Below are 22,327 nucleotides of genomic sequence, written 5' to 3' on the forward strand. Positions count from 1 at the left end.
AGGGGGCAATTTTGTTTCTAGGTGCCTATCCTGGCCGGCGAGGCAGCTTTTTCTTCAGGCTGCCCGTCGACCCGTCCTCGTGGCCTACCAGCGGGCTTGGAGCGCCGTTTCCTGGCGGGGACTGCCCAGCACCTCGGCCTCGGTGGCGGCACAGCGCTGGAGCGCTGTCGTGGTCGGAGCGGGAAATGCCTTGCCTGGGTCGCCGTGCTGGAGCTCCGGTGAGCTGTGACCGCCGAGTTCAACACCTCTGGGCTGCGGGTCTGCGGAGCGGAGCGGGCGGCTCCGATTTCAACATCGGAAGCCTGGGAGCTCCAAACCGGCGCGGCCCTGTCGGCTTCAGAAGCCGCGGTCCCCAGTCAGGAAGCGGCCGTTCCAGGTGGCCCAGCCGCTGAGTGGACTCTCCCGACGCTGGGGCAACAGCACCCGGTGAGAACGGCCAGGAACATCAGTCCTCCGTAGAGGCAACTGCGGTGGCCTCAATAGGCCTGACTTTGGGTGAACTTGGGGTTGTGGACTGGACATTGTGCCTTCCCCCACAGTGGTAACCATTGTGGGGGGATGAATTTTTGTCTGTACGTAATCCTGTTAGTCTTTGTCCAAGATGGCTGCCGTGAAGGGAGAGTGGACGCTGGCGCGCTTTAGCTGCCGCTGCTCTCTCTTCACATTGTGTTTTTGATTTTTTGTTTTTGGACTGAATTCTGTTTTTAATTTGTGTTTCTGTGATGTCTTTATTATTTATTTCATTCTGATTATATGTTTTTTATTCCTGTTAATCTTTGTAAGGTGTCCTTGAGATGTCTGAAAGGCGCCCAAAAATAAAATTTATTATTATTATTATTTAGAACGGAGATGAGGAAAAACGTTTTCACCCAGAGAGTTGTGAATCTGTGGAATTCTCTGCCTCAGAAGGCAGTGGAGGCAAATTCTCTGGATGCCTTCAAGAGAGAGTTAGATAGAGCTCATAAAGATAGCAGAGTCAAGGGATATGGGGAGAAGGCAGGAACGGGGTACTGATTGTGGATGATCAGCCATGATCACGGTGAATGGCGGTGCTAGCTCGAAGGGCCGAATGGCCTACTCTTGCACCTATTGTCTAATGTCTGGTGGGAAAGTGCGCCATTGCCTTTTCTTTCTCTCCGATCTCCTCACCTGAACCCCTTCCTATTGCTGGGTGGCTTTTTGCCTCTTCTGGTTATGCCATCAGGTTGGTGTTCCCCCGATGAAATGAAGCCTCCCCAGAGGCTCAGCCAAACTCTCTCCCTCCCCTCTGCTCAGCCCACTGCATGAGGGTAAGTCCCACTCCTCAGTGTAGCACCACCCTTCGGCCCATCATTTCTCTGCTGACCATCAAGTCCCTGTCTGCACTGAATACAATTGCCAGCATTTGCTCCACATCCTTCCATACCTCGGTGAATCAAGTGAACATTTAGACCCCTCATAAACGTGAGAGTCTCCACCACCCCCTCGCGCAGCGAGTTCCAGACTGCAAATACAAAAGTTTCCCCCTCAGAATCCTTCTAACCTCCTCCTCCCCCCTTTACCCTAAATCAATGCCTCCTGGCTTTAGATTGCTGTATGATGGGGGGGGACGTATCCCACAGGCCACGGTGACGCAGTGGTAGAGTTGCTGCTTTGCAGCAAATGCAGCGCCGGAGACCACGGTTCGATCCCGACTACGGGTGCTGCCTGTACGGAGTTTGTACCTTCTCCCCGTGACCCACGTGGGTTTTCACCGAGATCTTCGGTTTCCACACTCCAAAGACGTACAGTTTTGGAGGTTAATTGGCTTGGTAAATGTAAAAATTGTCCCTAGTGGGTGTAGGATAGTGCGGGATCACTGGTCGGCGCGGACCCGGTGGGCCGAAGGGCCTGCTTCCGCTCTGTATCTCTAAACTAAACTATCCACGCCTTGATCATTGGGTTCTCCTCGATCAGATTGGCCCTTCAATCCAAGGATATGAAACACAGCATATCCAGCCTCTTTACACCATTGAAAAGCTACATCCCAGGTAAATGAGAGATCAGCATGCAGAATTAAAGCACAGGACTGCAGGGTGGGATAGAGTGATAGAGAATGGAAGGAAGCTGATGTCTGTTGTCTGTCCCTCTCCTCCACAAATGCTCTCTCTCTGTCCCCTTAAGTTCCTCCCGCAGTTTGTTATTTCGCTTCCTTCTGTGTTGTTACAAGTAAGCTAATGTAAATCTGAAAAAACAAGTATTATTTTGACATGCTTATTAACTTATTAGCCTGATTGAGCCCCCTCTCGAGTTGTGCGGAGCGGCTATGACGGAGAGCACAGTATAAATGAAGGGAGTATAGTGATCACTGGGGACTTTATTTGGCCAAACCAAATTAGTATCAACGGTGGAGAGCTTGAATTCCTGGAACGAACGTGAGTTGGATTTCTAAACCAGTATTGTGGTGCTGCTTGTTCCAGCTCGAGTCCTGTGCAGTGGAAAAGGGTTAATTTGTAATCTTCTTGTAATGGGGCCCTTGAGAGACAGCGACCTCAGTCAGATAGAATGATATTTTATTCAACCTGAAGCCAGTGTTTTCAATCGACACAAGGGGAACGGTGAAGGGTATGAGGGGCATGTTGGCTGAGAAACCGCATTAAAGGGTATGACAGTGGACAGGCCCAGAGCTGTAACTCATGGTTTGTGACAATATATATTCCTTTACGGCAACAAGGGGTTTAGTTTAGAGATACGGTGCAGAAACAGGCTCTTTGGCCCACCGGGTCCGTGGTGACCAGCGATCCCCGCACACTACCCTATGCCCACTAGGAACAATTTTTACATTTACTAAGCCAAATAACCTACAAACCTGTACGTTTTTGGAGTGTGGGAGGAAACCGAAGATCTGAATTATCTGAGTGGTGGCAGATTAGGAAAAGGGGAGATACAACGAGACCTGGGTGTCATGGTACACCAACCATTGAAAGTAGGAATGCAGGTGCAGCAGGCAGTGAAGAAAGCGAATGATATGTTAGCATTCATAGCAAAAGGATTTGAGTATAGGAGCAGGGAGGTTCTACTGCAGTTGTACAGGGTCTTGGTGAGACCACACCTGGAGTATTGTGTACAGTTTTGGTTTCTTAATCTGAGGAAAGACATACTTGCCATAGAGGCAGTACAGAGAAGGTTCACCAGACTGATTCCTGGGATGTCAGGACTTTCATATGAAGAAAGATTGGATAGACTCGGCTTGTACTCGCTAGAATTTAGAAGATTGAGGGGGGGGATCTTATAGAAACGTACAAAATTCTTAAGGGGTTGGACAGGCTAGATGCAGGAAGATTGTTCCCGATGTTGGGGAAGTCCAGAACAAGGGGCCACAGTTTAAGGATAAGGGGGAAATCTTTTAGGACCGAGATGAGAAAAACTTTTTTCACACAGAGAGTGGTGAATCTCTGGAATTCTCTGCCACAGAAGGTAGTTGAGGCCAGTTCATTGGCTATATTTAAGATGGAGTTAGATGTGGCCCTTGTGGCTAAAGGGATCAGAGGGTATGGAGAGAAGGCAGGTACAGGATACCGAGTTGGATGATCAGCCATGATCATATTGAATGGCGGTGCACGCTCGAAGGGTCGAATGGCCTACTCCTGCACCTATTTTCTATGTTTCTATCTCGGAGAAAACCCAGGCAGGTCACGGGGAGAATGTACAAACTCCGTACAGACAGCGCCCGTAATCGGGATCGAACCTGGGCATTCGTTGTAAGGCAGCAACTCCACCGTGACCGCCCAAAGGTATAGTGCGATAAACCAATCCTGCCCAATCTTTCCTTATAAGTTCAGTTTAGTTTATTGTCATGTGTACCGAGGTAAAGTGAAAAGCTGTTGTTGCGTGCTAACCGGTCGGTTGCGTGCTAACCAGATTATGACAGCAACCTACCATTCCAGGCAACATTCTGGTGGATCACATCCTTCCTGCAGTGTGGCGACCAGAACTGTGCCCAGTACTCCAGGTGTGATCTAACTCACCGCAAGATGATGTCTCAACCCTCAATGCCTCAGCCTGGTAAAGCAAGCATACTAAACACCTTGCTTAAGAAGGAACTGCAGATGCTGGAGAATCGAAGGTACACAAAAAAGCTGTAGAAACTCAGCGGGTGCAGCAGCATCTATGGCTCCATACTAAACACCTTCTTCATTTCCAAATCCACCTACGTCACTATTTTCAGGAAGGTATGGTCTTTAGTTTGGTTTAGTTTTGAGATACAGCGCGGAAACATGCCCTTTGGTCCACTAACCCCTTGCCGATCAGTGATCCCCGTGCACCAACACTATCCTACACACTAGAGACAATTTACAATTTTTACCAAAGCCAAATGAACCTACAATCCTGTACGTCTTTGCAGCGTGGGAAGAAACCGGAGACCCCGGGGAAATGTCACGAAAACGTACAAACGCTGTACGGACAGCACCCGTAGGCAGGATCGAACTCTGGCGCTGGAAGGCAGCAACTCTACCGCTGTGTCACCGTGCCGCCCCGCCAGAATAGCACCGTGAGACCTCTCTGTACAGCAATGGTCCTAAGGTTCTTGTCATTTAATCTATATCTCTTACCAGAATCTACTCTGCCAAAGTTCATGACCTTGGTATTGTCTGGATTACAAATTCCATCTGCCCAACTCTCCAGCTGATCTACGAGCTGCTGTCCTCATAGAACAACACAGCGCAAGAACAAGCCCTTCAGCCCACAATGTCCGTGACAAGCATGAAGCCAAGATAAACCCTTATCTGCCTGCATGTAATCCATATCCCTCCGTTCCCTACATAATCCATGGGTTAATTCAAAAATCTCTTAAATGCCTCCACCACAACCCCAGCAGCGCGTTCCAGGCACTCACCACCATCTGTGTAAAAAACTTGCCACGCACATCTCCTTTACACTTTGCCCCTCTGACCTAAAATACCTGTAGTATTTAATACTTCCATTCTGGAAAAGAGGCTATGACTGTCTATCCTATCTATGCCTCTCATAATTGTATATCCTTCTATCAGGTCCCCCCACCTCCAGCATCCTTGAGGAAATAACCCAAGTCTGTCCAACTTCTTCCTGTCGGCAATACCTTCTAATCCAGGCATCATCTTGGTTAATCTCCTTTGTACCCAAAGTCTCCAAAATTCTTCCTGTAATGGGGTGACCAGAACTGCATACGAGACTCCAAAGCCACCACATCCCTCCTGTAATGGGGTGACCAGAACGATATACAATATTCCAAATGCAGCCTAACCACAGTCCTATAAAGCAGCATCAAGACTTCCCGACTCTTACACTCAATGCCATGTCCAATGAAGGCCAGTATACCCTACGCCTTCGTTACCACTCTATCTACTTGTGTTGCACTTTCAGGGAGCTGTGGACCTGGATCCCAAGATCCTTCTGTACATCAATGCCGTTTCTCCACCCACTTCTGTAACTGATCTGTATTTCGCTATAAACCTTGCCAGCCTTCCTCACAGTCCGAGGCGCTAGCAATCCTGGTGTCATCGGCAAATTTACTAACCAACTCATCTACATTTAGGTCCAAGTCATTTATATATATCTCAAACAACAGAAGTCTCAGCAGATCCCTACGGAACTCCACTGCTCCAGCCTCAACTGTGGATCGAGAAGGCACAAAGTTCTTCATCACGGCTCCTGTAATCTTCTCTCTTGCTTCTTTCAATAACATGGGACAGATCCCATCAGGACCTGGAGATTTATCCACCTTAATGTTTCTTCCCAGCTGTTATCAGGCAACTGAACCATCCTACCACAACTAGGGAGCAGTCTTGAACTACCATCTACCTCATAGGGGACCCTCGGACTATCTTTGATCATCTTTACTGCCTTATCTTGCACTAATCGTTATTCCCTTATCATGTATCTGAACATTGTGAATGTCTCAATTGTTATCATGTATTGTCTTTCCGCTGACTGGTTAGCATGCAACAAAAGCTTTTTACTGTACCTCGGTATACATGACAATAAACTAAACTTCAGGAGCTCAAACACCTCTTCCTTCTTAATCACACACTGCTCTTGCATATTAGTATTCTCCACACTGACCTCACTGTCCTCCACGTCCTCTACTTTAGACAACAATCTTTACTATACACGACTCCACCTAGGAAGACTGAGAATGGATTCATACAGCCAAATAGAACGAGAAAAAGGCTCTTTAAGTCAACGCAGCTATGTTGATCAAGATGTCGATCTGTGCTAGTCCTATTTGCCCACGTTTGGCCCATATCTCTCTTAACCTTGCCTATCCAGGTACCTGAACACATGTCTTTTAAAAATTGTTATAATACCTGTCACAAGTACCTTCTCTGGCAGCTCATTCCATATGCCTATATCTGAAACCCACACTTGAGAGTACTGTGTGCAACTCTGGTAACCTAGCTACAGGAAAGATGTCATTAAGTTAGAAAGGATGCAGAAGAAATTCACTAGAATGTTACCCGATCTTGTGGGCTTGAGTTATAGCAAGAGATTGGAGCTATTTTCTTTGCAGCATGGGAGGCTGAGCGATGATCTTATTGAGGGGGGTGGGAGATTGCAACCTTCACTTGGTCCACCCTGTTTCGACGAATGCAATCAACCTGGCGTGCACAAATAGAAAATCAAACAGAACAAGTTGTCTTACAACTTTAGGCTGTGCACGCCATACGCAAGAAGATGTTATTGAGGTATGCAAGATCATGAGGGGCAAGGGTAAACTGAACTCAATAATCTACCTATGAACAAAATAATCCACCTATCCACCAATTCTAATATTGGTGGCCAGTGGGGGGGGGGGGGGGGGCTTTCTGGAGCGTTAGCATGGTGTTCTGGGCCGAAGGGACTGGTTTCCAGGGGGCTAATATGGACATTGTGGGCTGAATGGATTCTTGGGCTGGCAGCTCAGTCACTCAGGCCTGGTGGGCTGGCAGCTCAGTCACCCAGGCCTGGTGGGTTGGCAGCTCAGTCACTCAGGCCTGGTGGGCTGGCAGCTGAGTCACCCAGGCCTGGTGGGCTGGCAGCTCAGAAACTGCCAGAAATTCTGTCCAAAACAGGTGAGAGACTGAGAGAGAGAAGGGGGAGAATTCATTTTTGAAATTTTTTATCTTTTTCTCCAGATCACAGCAATGAAGGAGGAAAGACTATCCTGGCCTGGATCTCACAGGGAGCAAATGAAGGGAGGGAGAAAAATACTGGGATGAGGTTTAATACTTGCAGGGCGAATACTTACTGATGGGCCAAAGGGACTACTGGGCTAGTACCTGCCTGATGGGCCGAAGGGGTTCTTAAAAAAAAAATCTCAGTGAGGCACTTTTTCTGGACTCTTCCTGGCCTGGCAAGGGCCTTTTGAGCCAAAATGCTCCTCTTGGGCTAAAACTGGCTTTTCCGGCAAAAGGGACTGGTTTCTCGGCTAATAGGGGCCTGGTGGGCCGAAATTAGTGGTTTCAGGCAGGCCAAACAGGTAATTGCAATTTCATTTCATTTCCATTTCCATTGCAGTTTCAAGCACAGGACAGGTCAAACAGCTCATTGGATTTTTATTTAACTTCCATTGCCATTGCAGTTTCAAGCACAGGGCAGGCCGAACAGCTCATTGCATTTTCATTTCACTTCCATTACCATTGCAGTATCAAAGCACAGGGCAGGCCAAACAGCTCATTGCATTTTCATTTCATTTCCATTGCAATTGCAGTTTCAAAGCACAGGGCAGGCCAAACAGCTGAAGCATTTTCATTTCATTTCCATTGCCATTGCAGTTTCAAAGCACAGGGCAGGCCAAACAGCTGATTGCATTTTTATTTCATTTCGATTGCCATTGCAGTTTCAAAGCACAGGGCAGGCCAAACAACTCATTTCATTTTCATTAAGGGCTAACAAATCATTTATTCAAGTACATTGCAGTTGATTCACAGCAGAATGAGAGTAGTGGCGTCTCCCTTGCGATCTTGCAGAGAGACCGAGTCATGTCCAGGCATCCGGGGTTTTATAGTCCTGTCCTCCACCCCCCCTCCCCCCCGGAAGGGGCGTTACCTTCATCGCGGTGATTGACATGAGAGAGGATCTCAAGGTTTTTTAAACACTCATAACTCTTTTACTTTTCATCGATCGGAAAAATCCTCGTGGCCTGCACAGTGGAGGACTGTGAGTAAGATGGCCAAAAAACACAGCCAGATAAGGTAGCATTTGTTCTAAAATCAATATAGAGCGCAGACAGGAAGTGGTCAAGATGAGACTTTTAATTATATAGATAGGCTTAAATTGAGAGGGAAGAAATTTAAGAGGGCAATGTTTTCACTCTGGTGGTCAGTATTTGGACTGAGCTGCCAGAGAAAGCTGCAGGAGTGGATACAATTATGACTTTCAAAAGACCTTTACAGAAAAATGGATGGGATGGGTTTAGATGGATATGGGCCAAATGCAGGCAAATGGGACTATCTCAATATGTCATGGTGAGCATCGTTTCTGGTTTTGATTTGTTCTTTTCATACCTCTTTCATTTGTTCTTTATACCTTTTCTTACCTCTAGTTTCCCTCTCCCCTGACTCTCAGTCTGAAGAAGGGTCTCGACCTCAAACATCAACTATTCCTTTCCTCCAGAGATGCTGCTACTCCAGCATTTTGTGTCTAACTCGATATGTCAACAAGGTTGGCATGCACAAGGTGGGTTGAATGTTCTGTTTCCGTGCTGGACAGCTCTGTGACTACATTTGGAAGATAGTTGGACAGCTAATAAAAAAATAAAGGTTCGTAGGGATATGGCCCAGGCAAATGGGACGTGCTTGGTTAAGCAACTTGATCGGCAGGGCCAAGTTGGGGCGAAGGGCTTGTTTCCGAGCTGTATAGTTCTATGAATTTATGTACCTGTCCAAATGTCTTTTAAAAGATTGCTATCATATCCGCCCCTCACATGTAAGTGGATGTTTTGGAATTCAGCAAAGATCAAGAGATTGCTGAAGAACGGGAAAGCAGAATATAAGATGAGAACAATGAGCAAAATAAAAACTGTGATAACATCCACTGGAATGCATGAAAGGAAATACTGGTGGGGGCAAATAACCCCTTGCAGACCGACTGTGGTGAAAGTGTAGGAATGGTAGAGGAATTAAACAAATACTTGGTGCTTGGCATCAGGGAGACAAATAACATGCCAGAAATACAAAGGGCCAGTGTAAATTATGAAGTGAAATAAATCACTATTAGGAAAGAAACGCTCGGCTAGTTAATGAGCCTGAGAGCTAGAATTCCCAGGGACTTGATGATCTACATCAGAGTTTGGTAAGTGCTTCTCTTATTCACGGAGGGACAAGCCCGGCTTCCGAGTCTAACAGCGGCGGTAGGGAAATTATTGGGGGAAAAAAAACTGAGGGACTGGCTTCAACACTTGGAAAGGCAGGGATAGTCAGAATGATGTTGTTGGCAGATCCTGCCTGACTAACTTGAACTTTTTTTAAATACCAAAATATATTGATGGATGCAGAGCAGTTGGTGCAGTCGACATTCAGTCAGGTCTCCGACAGGATCCCATATGGGTGGCCCAGAGGTACAGCCAGAGCCACTGCCTCACAGTTCCAGTGACCCGCAATCAATCCTGACTTTGGGTGCTGTCTGTGTGGAGTCTGCACCCTGTGTTTCCTCCTCTATCTCAAGAATGTACAGGTTGATAGTTAACGGGCTGCATTGGTTGAATCTGGGAGAAGGGGGAGAATGGTGGGAAATGAGGGGTTTGGTGAGGAAAAAAATGAGTTAGCGTAGGATTCATATTAAAAAAATGAATGGTTGATTGTTGGCACGGATTCAGTGGGCCAAAGGCATATTTCTGTGCATTTCTCTCCATCAAGGCCCTGTCCCACTGTATGAGGCAATTCAAGAGCTCTCCCGAGTTTAAAAAAAAAGAAAACTCGTGGTAAATACGTAGAATGTACATAGCGGGTACGTCGGAGCTCGGGACGTCTCTTAGCGGCTCATAACGCTAGTGGCAGGTACCTGGGAAACGCGGTAAGCTCGTGAAGATTTTTCAACATGTTGAAAAATGTCTACAAGAGCCCCAAATACCTACGAGCGGCTATTACCGTAATTCTCAGAGTTCCGATCAGGGGAAACTCGGGAGAACTCTGGAATTACCTCGTACAATGGGACAGGCCCTTCACTCTGTACGTCTAAGTCGCATCGGCTCCAAACAATTTGAGCTTATGGGATCCCATGCAAATGGGATCTAGAGTTGGCTTGGTGATGGGAGAGCTGCTTCTGTGATTGAATCCTGTGACCAGCACCATAGGAATTGGTGTTGGAACCAAACTGTTTGCCACATGGGCTAACGATTTGAATGGAGGCAGTATGATCGTTAAATATCCAAATGACGAGAACATTGGTGGTGGTGCTAGGATTGGTGGTGGTGCTAGGTTACAGAACCATATTGATCATGATGAATTTGGCAAAGCAATGGCAGGTGGAACTTGATCCTAATATGTGAGCGGCTGCTGTCTGGGAAGTCCAATAAAAGCTGTGCAGATACCGTGAGTGGCAAGGCCCAGAGAAAATCGACAAAGGGATCCATACAAGTTTAAGAATCCCAGGGGTGGCAGCATAGAGAAAAAGTGGTGAAGAAGGCTTACGTGATTCCTGCTTTCATTTGTCGAAGCACAAAATATTAGAGAGTTTGGAGGCTTTTCTCCAACTCTGGGAAGGTGATTCTATCCACCCTATCTGTGTCTATTATTGCCTTCTAGCAGAATGTTGTCTAGTGTCACAAGTGTTTAATTGGGAACGAAACAATACAATTCTTAGCGTAGAACTAGAGTGGAACTAGAAAGCAAAACTCGAGTATTTAAGGTGACGGAAGAAAAATTTCAAGGAGGTCTGAGGGTTTTGTTTTCCTTGCAGAGGGTGGTGGTTATCTGGAACGAGATGCCAAAGGAGATGGTGCAGATCCAATAACAACATTGCAAAGGGATTTGGACAGGAACGTAGATAGGAAAGCAGCAGAGAGATGTACAGGCAAATGAGATTAGCATAGAAAGGCATGGATGTGAAGCGATGCAATTCTGATTCCTCTCCGCAGGTGATCTTTGACCAGACTATGTGTGAATGATAGGCAATTTCATGAGCTGATGTATTTTAAGGCATGGGCAGAAGGATTTTTACTAAATTTTCTGAACATATTTTATGTACATTCGTCCTGAATAGTATTTAGAGTTATCAAGTTATCCAGCACATAAACAGCAGCTTCGGTCCACCATTAACCATCATAGAATAGAATAGAATAGAATAGAATAGAATAGAATAGAATGCCTTTTATTGTCATTCAACCAGACAAGGTTTGAACAAAATTTCATTCCTGCAGTCATGACATTACAAACAAAAACCAAGACACTCCGCCATCTACTCATTTCAGCTCCTCCCATTTCCCAATACTTGGTCCAGAGCCTTCTCTACTTAGTTTTAGTTTAGTTTAGAGATACAGCACGGAAACAGGCCCTTCTGCCCACCGTGTCCAGGCCGATCAGTGATCCCCGCACACTTGCACAATTCTACACACACTAGGGGCAATTTACAATGATACCAAGTGAATTAACCTACCAGCAGCCTGTATGTTTTTGGAATATGGGAGGAAAGCGGAGATCCCGGAGAAAACCCACGCAGGTCGCAGGGAGAACGTACAAACTCTGTACAGACATGTACCCGTGGGCATGATCGAACCCAGGTCTCTGGCGCTGAAAGACAGCACTGCGCCACCGTGCCACCCTCTGCCTTGGCAATGCCTTTTCAAATTGCAGTTACATTTGTAGACTACTGGGGAGGAAGCTAAAGTACTATTCTATGGTTTGTTTTTAATACACATTGATTAGATTTGCGATAATGGTTTGCCATTAATGCACATTGATTAGATTATCAAGAGTAAACTAGAGCAAGGCCCACCTGCTATCCCTGTCCCAGAGCAGCATACGAATGTGGTTGAGGATTGTGGCCTGGCCCAGTTTCACCTCGATGCCCGACCGGCAGTCCTCATCGATAGGATGCCGAGAGAAGCCGTGGTCCAAATCGTAATTCTGAGTGTCGCCGTCCAGCAGAGCAGCCTTCAGTTCTCCCCCAATCACCTGCGCCCCGTGCTTCATCGATGCAATGTTCTCGTCTGGGACTGGGGAACACAATAGTGACTCACGTTAGCAGCAGCTTCACATCCTGCACACTTACCAAAGGCTCAAACAGAGGCCAGAAGATCGCTGGCCAACAGAAAGCACACGGTGCTCCAGCCCTGCAAACCTGGGGTCAGCTGGTGCTGACCCAGAATACAGGTATTTCAATATTCCCAACCAAGACCCAGGGGACTCTCTCACTCAATGTAAGCCCGGCCTCGCAACAGGCGGGAGAGTGCACTCTGCAGTCACAGTGATGGTGACCCATGGGTGTTAAAACAGTGTCCCCCCCATAGTGTTACTCTGTGAGTGTGACCTGCAGTGTTCTGATACTCTGTGAATGTGACATGAATGCTGGTACTCATAAGAGTGCTGGTACTCACTAGAGTGGTGGTACTCACTAGAGTGGTGGTACTCACTAGAGCGCTGGTACTCACTAGAGCGCTGGTACTCACTAGAGCGCTGGTACTCACTAGAGCGCTGGTACTCACTAGAGTGCTGGTACTCACTAGAGTGGTGGTACTCACTAGAGTGCTGGTACTCACTAGAGTGGTGGTACTCACTAGAGTGCTGGTACTCACTAGAGTGGTGGTACTCACTAGAGTGGTGGTACTCACTAGAGTGCTGGTACTCACTAGAGTGGTGGTACTCACTAGAGTGGTGGTACTCACTAGAGTGCTGGAACCCACTTGTGTGCTGGTACTCACTAGAGTGGTGGTACTCACTAGAGTGCTGGTACTCACTAGAGTGGTGGTACTCACTAGAGTGGTGGTACTCACTAGAGTGGTGGTACTCACTAGAGTGGTGGTACTCACTAGAGTGGTGGTACTCACTAGAGTGCTGGTACTCACTAGAGTGCTGGAACTCATTGTGTGCTGGTACTCACTAGAGTGCAGGTACTCACTAGAGTGCAGGTACTCACTAGAGTACAGGTACTCACTAGAGTGCTGGTACCCACTAGAATACAGGTACTCACTAGAGTGGTGGTACTCACTAAAGTGCTGGAACTCATTGGGTGCTGTGCCTGGTGGCACAGTGAGTACTATGCCTAGTCTCACAGTGAGTACTATGCCTGGTCTCACAGTGAGTACTATGCCTGGTCTCTCACAGTGAGTACTATGCCTGGTCTCACAGTGAGTACTATGCCTGGTCTCACAGTGAGTACTATGCCTGGTGGCACAGTGAGTACTATGCCGGACGCTAATACTCACTGAGGATGCCCCGGTAGTTCAGCTCCATATCGCGACTCTCCGATCGGATTTTGATAGCGTCTAGGATGGTGTCGGCGGAGAGGAGTGCTGAGGGCCGCACAACGTTGAGCAACTCTGTCAAACTCATCAGCGGGAGTCGCACCACCTTCATGATCTCTGCATGTATCTCCTCTGGATTCTGTTTACACCAGTTCATTAGAGCCAGGAAAATATCCTTCTCCGGAGCAGCAAAGGAATCTCGGGCCACGACTTTGAGCAGAGCCGTCTGTGGGCACAATGGAGAGAGTCAGTGCTGGATACCAACGAGTGAACGACAGTATATGTAACATCTAACCCTTACATCTACTCAGAAAGGCCCCAGAGTCACTACACTCATCTCGCCCCGTAAGCTCAATTAACATGTTACTCTTGATGCCAACACTCAAACATCTCAGCTGAAGAACAGCCAGGACCGGCAACTCAATATCCAGGGTGAAGACTTTTCAGGTGAGATAGAGGGGAGAATAAATGAGAAGTATTGCAATGATAGTGACTGACTGCAATATTTCAGTAGTGGGGGAAGATATATGTTTATGAGTTCATAAGTGAGGAGCAGAATTAGGCCATTCGGCCCATCAAGTATACTCCACTACTCAATCATGGCTGATCTATCTTTCCCTCTTAACCCCCTTCTTCCCATAACCTCTGGTCCATAACCCCATATCCTTGAAGACTCGTCAAACAAAGCCATATGGGTAGAGATTTGTAACAAAATGGTGTTGTCTCTGTGCAGGTGGTGCATTACTAACTTCACTCTGGGCACTCAACAGGAGATAAAGATTCAGATTTGTAAACAGATATCAGAGAGATATAGCAGGAATAGTGTTATTGTACTGCAGAAATTTCTCTTTCCCAACCAGTAACTGGGATCGCCTGAGAGTTGAAGGCGGAGAAGGGGCGGAACTTTTGAAGTGAGTCCAGGAGAGCTTTTTGACTAGAGCACACTTCATCGTGTCTTGCTGCACACTGCTCTCTTGCTAAATGGGGCAGATTGCGGACAGATGTGACAGCCCAGGGCTCGGCATCCATTAGCAGCAGAAGCTGCAACCTGGCATCACCTGGTTCAATGAAGAGTGCAGGAGGACCTCTCCGAGAGCAGCACCAGGCATACCTCGGCTTGAGGGATCACCTGGGGGAACGGCAGAGCAGGACTACTACTTGCATGTCAAACAACATCAACAGTGAGCAACGGAGGCAGCTAGGCGATCCCACAACCAATCGGTCCGATCTGACCTCTGTAGTCCTGCCACATCCAGTTGTGAACAGTGGTGGACCATCAAACGATGGGCAGAGCGAGGGACTGAAGAGGGCGAGATTTTGGGACCAGCGAGCACAGTTCTATTAGTTTTAGAACAGTAATAGATAATGATAGGGTTGATCCACGAGTTAAAGTGTTGAATTGGGGCAAGGCCAACCTTACTGGTATTAGACTGGGACTTGCCAAAGCTGTTGGAGTAGGTCGTTTGTGGGAACAGAGGCGTGAAGGCGAAGGCAGATAAGAGTACGGAACCTTGGATGATGAGAGAACGCAGTGGAGGCCAAGTCAATGGATATTTTTAAAGCAGTAATAGATAGATTCTTGATTAGTGCGGGTGTCAGGGGTTATGGGGAGAAGGCAGGAGAATGGGGTTAAGAGGGGAAGATAGATCAGCCATGATTGAATGGCAGAGTAGACAATGGACCGAATAGCCTAATTCTGCTCCTATCACGTATGAATTTTGGACATGAAATTGAGAGTCTGGTCAGGAGGCATGTCAGGTAAATGCAGCTGGGATCAAAAAATTCCTGGGGGGGGAGGGGAATGTTGGGAATTGATGTGCATACTAAATAAGGAAACAAGGAGGACAAAAACAGAGCTCTGGCTGATGATTTAAGAAAATTCCAAGGAGATTTTGAGGTATATTATGGAGAAAAGGGAGCGAATAGGGCCCCATCAGAGACCAACTGGTCATCTAGGTGTGGAACCGCAGACGATGGGCAAGATCCGAAATGAACATTTCTTTAGCGTGGAGAAAGGTATGAAGATGCGGGAACTTGGGAGGGTTAATGGTGATATCTTGAGGACAGTCCATATTACAGTCGAGGAGGTGCTGAATGTCCAAAGACATATGAAAATCTCCTGGCCCTGATCAGATATATCCAAGGACACTGTGTGAAGCTGGAGAAGACATTGTAGGAGTCTTGGCTGAGATATAGGAATCATTGTTAGATATGGGTGTGGTGCCAGAAGACTGGAGGGTTTCTATTATTGCGCCTCTATTTAAGAAGCGATGAAAAAAAATATATAGGGTCTATAGACCAGTGATCCCAACATCTGTGGTAGAAAAGTTATCGGACAGGATTCTGTGGGATAGATAAACGTGTATTTTGAATAAACAGGGGCTGATTAGGGATAGTCAGTAAGGTTTTGTGCGTGGGAGGAAGGCCGTAGATGTAGTCAATATGGATGGCAGAAAGGCCTTTGATGAGTTTTCATACACGTTACAATAATAACCTGAACTAAAAGATGCTCCCTTGCGCTACACTAGGCTGCTTTTGCTGAATAGCAACAAAATGTTTTTAAATGCCTTGTTAGCACACCACGAGTTCCAGCATTTCACTGACAAGTGACAACCGATGAAATGGCATCTATCGTCTGTTTTCCCATACAGCAGTTTGTTAGCTAGTAGCTTCCTGTGACTATAAATTCAGCTGCCAGTCACCTGCTTGTCACCCATCGCCACTGGGAACTCTTGTTCCCTATCTGTTCCACCTGTTCCTTTAATGAATTTGAACACTTGCATTGATTTAAACCTCAACGGGCTTGCCCCCTCCTACATTAAAAGTCTTCTCACCCACCACTCCGCCTCCAGGTCCCTCAGATCGGCCGACTTGGGGTTGCTGAATATCCTGCGGTCTAGGCATAAGCTTAGGGGCGACCGCGCCTTTGCGGTTGCAGCTCCTAGACTGTGGAACAGCATCCCCCTTCCCATCAGAACTGCCCCCTCCATCGACTCCTTTAAGTCAAGACTAAAATCTTATCTATACTCCCAAGCCTTTCCTGACGTCCACTGAGCGAGGGTTATATGTATATATGTATGTAGTTTGCTTATACTATTATAACAAATGTAAAGCACTTTGGGCAACGAGAGTTGTTTTTTAAATGTGCTATATAAATAAATGTGACTTGACTTGACTCTCTGCCACGTGCTGAACTAACCAGGATTCTCCAATATTTGATGCCCTCATCCCCAGCACCAGATTGATAAATGCAGAGACCCAGGTTCGATCCCGACTGCGGGTGCTGCCTGTGTGGAGTTTGCACATTTTCCCCCGTGACCTGCGTAGGTTTCTCCGGGAAGCTCCGGTATCCTCACACCTTCCAAAGACGTACAGGTTGGTAGGCTAGTTGGCTTGGTATAAATGTGAAGTTGTCCTTGGTGTTAGTGTTAGGATAGTATTAGTGTACGGAGATCGCTGGTCGGCACAGACTCGGTGGGCTGATGGGCCTGTTTCCACGCTGTATCTCTAAACTAAACAAAGTATCGTCTAAACCCAGCATGGCAACCATCGACATCATGGCAATGGGAAGCACTTAAGGAAGCTTTCCCACGTCCATGTCAATCAGCGCCCACTCAAAGAAACTGAACACTGGACAGTCACATCAACATCCCCCAGTTGAGAAAACAATGAAGAAATAAAACAAGATCAAGGCTTGGTGCCGAGAGCTTAATACTGCAGAAAACATGGAGGACTCTAGAAAGCAAAAAAGTAATTACACAAGCAAAAAGAGAGTAGGAAGAAAAAACTGGCAAGTAAAACCAAAAATAGTTCAATTAATTCTATACATGTATAAATTCATTTGCAGGATAAAGGCTCTAAAAATGGAATTATTGTGGCCTTGTCAAACATAAGGGTTAGCTACGAATCCCAGCTGTGGAGATACTGGTATCGTTGTCTCATTGTAGGACATTGATCATTCTTTTAATCTGGATTATTAACGCGTGTATTGTGTTTTAAAAATATATATAATTTATGATGCTTTTATAAGTGATATACTAAGATTTTATATGTACTTTATGATATTTTTTAATATGCAATGCACTTTTATGTAATGTTTCCCCTTGTCTGGACCTCGAGTCCGAAATAAAGTTTATTATTTATTATTATTATTATACACATGTGAAGACCAGTAGATGAATATGGAACGAGGAAAGTGTGGAGACAAGGCTTTGAGTAAGGTTCTGAATGAAAACAGATGCTTAGCCCCAATGCTCTGTGTAGTAATATGTGTGAAATATTGGATGCGATAAACACAGAAGGTGAAATATTCCAACCACCATCTGAGTGAAAAATTATTCCTCAGATCCTCTCCTGTGGACAGACACTCATGACCCCCCCGTGAAGCTGTGAACTAAAGAACAAAGGTTTATGGTGAAAAAGAGAAATGTAAAGAGGATCTAAGGGGCATTTTGTTTTCTCACACAGGAAGTGGTGGGTGTGTGGAACGAGCTGCCAGCGGAAGCGGTAAAAGCAGAAACGATTACAATGTTTGGACAGATACATGGACAGGAAAAGTGTAGAGGGAAATATGCCTAATGCAGGTAAATAGGAGTTGCGTAGATAGGAACAGGGTCGATAGGAACTGTATCGTGTAGCTCCATTGCTCTTCTTAGTGTTCACTTTAAACCGATGCTCTCTGAGTTTAGACATTACTGCAGTGGGGAAAAGTGTCTCTCATTAAAATACCTTTTAAATGTTGTAGCTATATCTGTCTCAACCATTTCCTCTGGCATCATGTTCCATATAGCCACCATCCTCTATGTGAAGAACATACCCCTCGGATTCTCTCAATTTCCCTTTTACCTTAAACCTTACCTTCTAGCTCTCCCCTGTCCTGGGAAAAATACCCTGACAATGCACCTTGTAATTTTCTAAATATCTATAAGATCACATGCAATCACTCCTTTTAACTACAGCACCCTTCACTCCAGGCAGACTAAGTGCAGGCGAACCAATGTTTTGTACAGCTGCGACATGACATCCAAAGTGAAAGCCTTGGCCTGAGAAGGCAAGGATAGCAAATGCCTTCTCATTATAAAATGTACCTGTGTCACCATTAAAAAGGTCCCATCATGCAGGAAGATTGTTCTCGATGTTGGGGAAGTCCAGAACAAGGGGTCACAGTTTAAGGATAAAGGGGAAATCTTTTAGGACTGAGATGAGAAAAACATTTTTTACACAGAGAGTGGTGAATCTCTGGAATTCTCTGCAACAGAATGTAGTTGAGGCCAGTTCATTGGCTATATGGAGTGCATAATGTCGTTGTGTCCTTGGGGAAAGACACTTCACCCACCTTTGCCTGTGTGTAAATGTAATGTAATTATGTGAAGCACTTTGGAGTCAATGCAAGTTGACTAAAAATGTGCTATATAAATAAATTATTATTATTATTATTATTATTATTATTATATTTAAGAGGGAGTTAGATGTGGCCCTTGTGGCTAAAGGGATCAGGGGGTATGGAGAGAAGGCAGGTACAGGATACTGAGTTGGATGATCAGCCATGATCATATTGAATGGCGGTGCAGGCTCGAAGGGCCGAATGGCCTACTCCTGCACCTATTTTCTATGTTTCTATGTTTCTATTAAGGGCATAAGAGTAACTCAGGAGAGAATAGGCCACCATAAAGATTGACAACGTTGTCTATTTGTGTTGCCACTGGAGATGGGCGAGGACCTAAATATTTACCGGGAATAAATCCTAGATGATAGGGGAGTGGAGAAGGCTTTTGGCATGCTGACTTTCAACGGTTAGGGCGTTAAATAAAGGAGTTGGGACCTTATGTTGCAGCTGCTGGTGAGGTTTAAATTGGAGTATTGTGTTCAGTTTTGGTCGCCCTGCTATAAGAGTGATGCTAAACAAAGACACAAAGTGCTGGAGTAACTCAGCGGGTCAGTCGGAGGACGGTTCCCAACCTGAAACGTCACTCATACTTTTTCTCCAGAGATGCTGCCTAACCCGCTGAGTTACTCTGGTATTTTGTGTCTTTCTTTGGTATAAGCCAGCACCTGCAGTTCCTTGTTTCTACATAAGAGTGATGCATTTGATCTTGAAAGAGCGCAGAGAAGATTTATGAGAATGCTCCCAGATCTCGATGGCCTGAGCTGTCGGGGAAAGGTTGGGCAGGCTAGTACTTTATTCCTTGGAACCCAGGAGGCTGTGACATGGTCTTATAGATGTGTATTAAATCATGAGGGGAATCGATTGGGTGAATGCATGGAATCGTGTACCCAGTGTAGGTGAATAAAGAACCAGAGGCCGTTGGTTTAAGGTGAGAAGATTTAAAAAGGACCTGAGAGGCAACTTCTTCACCCAGAGGGTGGTGGGTATGTGGAACGATCTGCCAAAGTAATTGAGGTAGGTACAATAACAACATTTAAAAGACATTTGTACAAAATGGATAAAAAAGGTTACGAAGGATTTGTGCAAATAGGACTACCTTAGATTGGCATCTTGGCTGATGTGGAGGAGGGTATGTGTCCACGCTGTGTTATTTTATCTATACCACAACCATGAGGATGGAAACATCTGTGTTGTTAGGAGTGGTCTTGTGTTCAATGTAAAGTTGTTTTGATGCAACTGTGTAGGATCTTGGTGGGACCACACCTGGAATACAGATCTAGTCTCGCCTATTGATGGGCCTGCCAAAGAGGGAGTGAGATGAAGATTCACCCGCACTGCTTCTTGGGCTAGTGGGTTTCCATCTAGGAGAGATGGAGTCGGCTGAGATTATATTCTATAGATATTAGTGCAGGTTTCGACTACAAACTTGCCAGGTGGAATGTGAGGGTGACGTTTTTCCCTGGCCGAGGAGCCTAGAACTGGGGTTACCATCAGAGAATAAGGGATCGGTCAGCCAGAATTTTCCTGTGGCCTGAACAGTGAATGATCCTAAGTCCTCACCCAATAGGTTGTGCATCCTTACCAACTGTATCACAGTATGGTATGGCGACTGCTCTGTCTCCGACCGGAAAGCACTGCAGAGGGTGGTGAAAACTGCCCAACGCATCATCGGTTCCTCACTCCATTGAGTCTGTCCAAAGCAAGCGATGTCTGCGTAGGGCGCTCAGCATCGCCAAGGACTGCTCTCACCCCAGCCACAGTCTGTTTACCCTCCTCCCATCCGGGAGGCGCTACAGGTCTCTCCATTGCGGACCAGCAGGTTCAGGAACAGCTTCTTCCCTGCGGCTGTTACACAACTTAACTCTGCATCTTGATGATTGCCATTGCCCCCCCCCCCCCCCCCCCCCCCCCCCCCCCCCCCCCCCCCCCCAGGACACTCCTTCCCCCAGAAAAATTGCACTACTGCTACTGTATGTACATATATATATATATATATATATATATTGTTCCATTATTCTATGTTCGCTCTTCTGGGTGAGACGCTAACTGCATTTCGTTGTCTCTGTACTGTACACTGCACAATGACAATAAAGATTGAATCTGAATCTGAGGGTGAGATGCTGAAGGTATTGAAGGCAGGAGGCACAGTTTGGTGCTCCCTCTGCTAGAAGCTTGAAAACTCATACCACCAGTGTCAGGAACAGCTACATCCCCTCTGTTATCCGGCTTCTGAACAGTTCTTCCATCAGCTAGGGTACAGTCCGATTCACCTCTACCCCATTGCGGACATTGGACTTTGTCTCTGGAACTGGTGCGCTACAATGCTGAGAACTATATTCTGCACTCTGTATCTTCCCCTTTGCTCTATCTATTGTAGTTTAGTTTGATGTATCTGTTATCTGATTTGATTGGATAGCATGCAAAACAATGCTTTTCACTTTCAAGCTGTACCTTGGTACACGTGACAATAATGAACCTAAACTTAATTAAGGCAATTAATGGATAGGAAGCTAGTACAGGAAAATGGGGCTGAGCTAAATGATCAATCATGAATTTAATTAATTTTGCAGCAGGAACTATGGACTGAACAGTCTTTAACTGCTTCCATTATTATTGTAAATTATTTAATAGCGTTAAATCCTTAATCAGATCAGGCTTGATTTCTTATAATCAGCTTTGGCATCTTGCAGTAGTGTGACACAGCGCAGCCAACGTTGCTTTGTATCTGACAATGGGATTTCTGCTTGGGAATGTTTCTCTGCATTTAATCTACCACATAAATGATTGCAGAACATTTCTGGAGCAGTTTTAAAGCCACTTTTAAAGCTTTTAATAGGAATTAGAATCAAAGACCCACAAAATGTGACGATGGCATTTGGCCCAGGCTGGCAAAGCTTTCAGCAGACGGTCCCAAGTTCCCACTCGTTCTCTGGCATGGGAGGCTCATGTTCAAAATAATTTAGGGTTGAATATGAGTTAAACTACAAAGTGAAGGTAGACAAAAGTGCTGGAGAAACTCAGCGGGTGAGGCAGCATCTATGGAGCGAAGGAATAGGTGACGTTTCGGGACGAGACACTTCTTCAGACTGAAGAAGGATCTCGACCCGAAATATCACCTATTCCTTCGCTCCATACATGCTGCCTCACCCGCTGAGTTTCTCCAGCATTTTTGTCTACCTTCGATTTGTCCGGCATCTGCAAACTACAAAGTAATGTAACTTTGATGATTGGGCAGCATGGTGGTGCAGCGATAGTTACAGCCTTACAACGCCAGAGACCCGGGTCCGATCCTGACTATCGGTGCTGATCTGTACGGGGTTTGTATGTTCTCAACGTGACCTGCGTGAGTTTCCTCCGAGATCTTCGCTTTCCTCCCACACTCCAAAGACGTACATGTTTGTAGGTTCATTGGCTTGGGATACTTGAAAATTGTCACAAGTGTGTGTGTAGAATAGTGTTAATGTGTGGGGATCGCCGGTGGGTGTGGACTCGGTGGGCTGAAGGGGCCTATTTCCGCGCTGTATCTCTAAACTGAACAAAAATAAACACAGTGCAGGCAAACT

At 46.1% G+C, this 22,327-nt stretch overlaps 1 protein-coding gene across 3 annotated transcripts in view; it reads right to left on the reverse strand.

The window, feature by feature from the left end:
• btbd9 (BTB (POZ) domain containing 9) overlaps positions 1 to 22,327 on the reverse strand; it is a 94,683-nt gene that overhangs the window by 57,527 nt on the left and 14,829 nt on the right. For all 3 annotated transcript variants that reach the window (XM_055636217.1, XM_055636218.1, XM_055636219.1), the window contains 2 exons: positions 13,340 to 13,604; positions 11,911 to 12,130 (listed from right to left, as the gene is read on the reverse strand). In XM_055636217.1, the coding sequence (XP_055492192.1) occupies positions 11,911 to 12,130; positions 13,340 to 13,604 (485 nt within the window). The remainder of the gene's footprint in view (positions 1 to 11,910; positions 12,131 to 13,339; positions 13,605 to 22,327) is intronic.

This window comes from Leucoraja erinacea, chromosome 5 (assembly GCF_028641065.1).
Source record: "Leucoraja erinacea ecotype New England chromosome 5, Leri_hhj_1, whole genome shotgun sequence".
Classification (NCBI taxonomy): Eukaryota; Metazoa; Chordata; class Chondrichthyes; order Rajiformes; family Rajidae; genus Leucoraja; species Leucoraja erinaceus.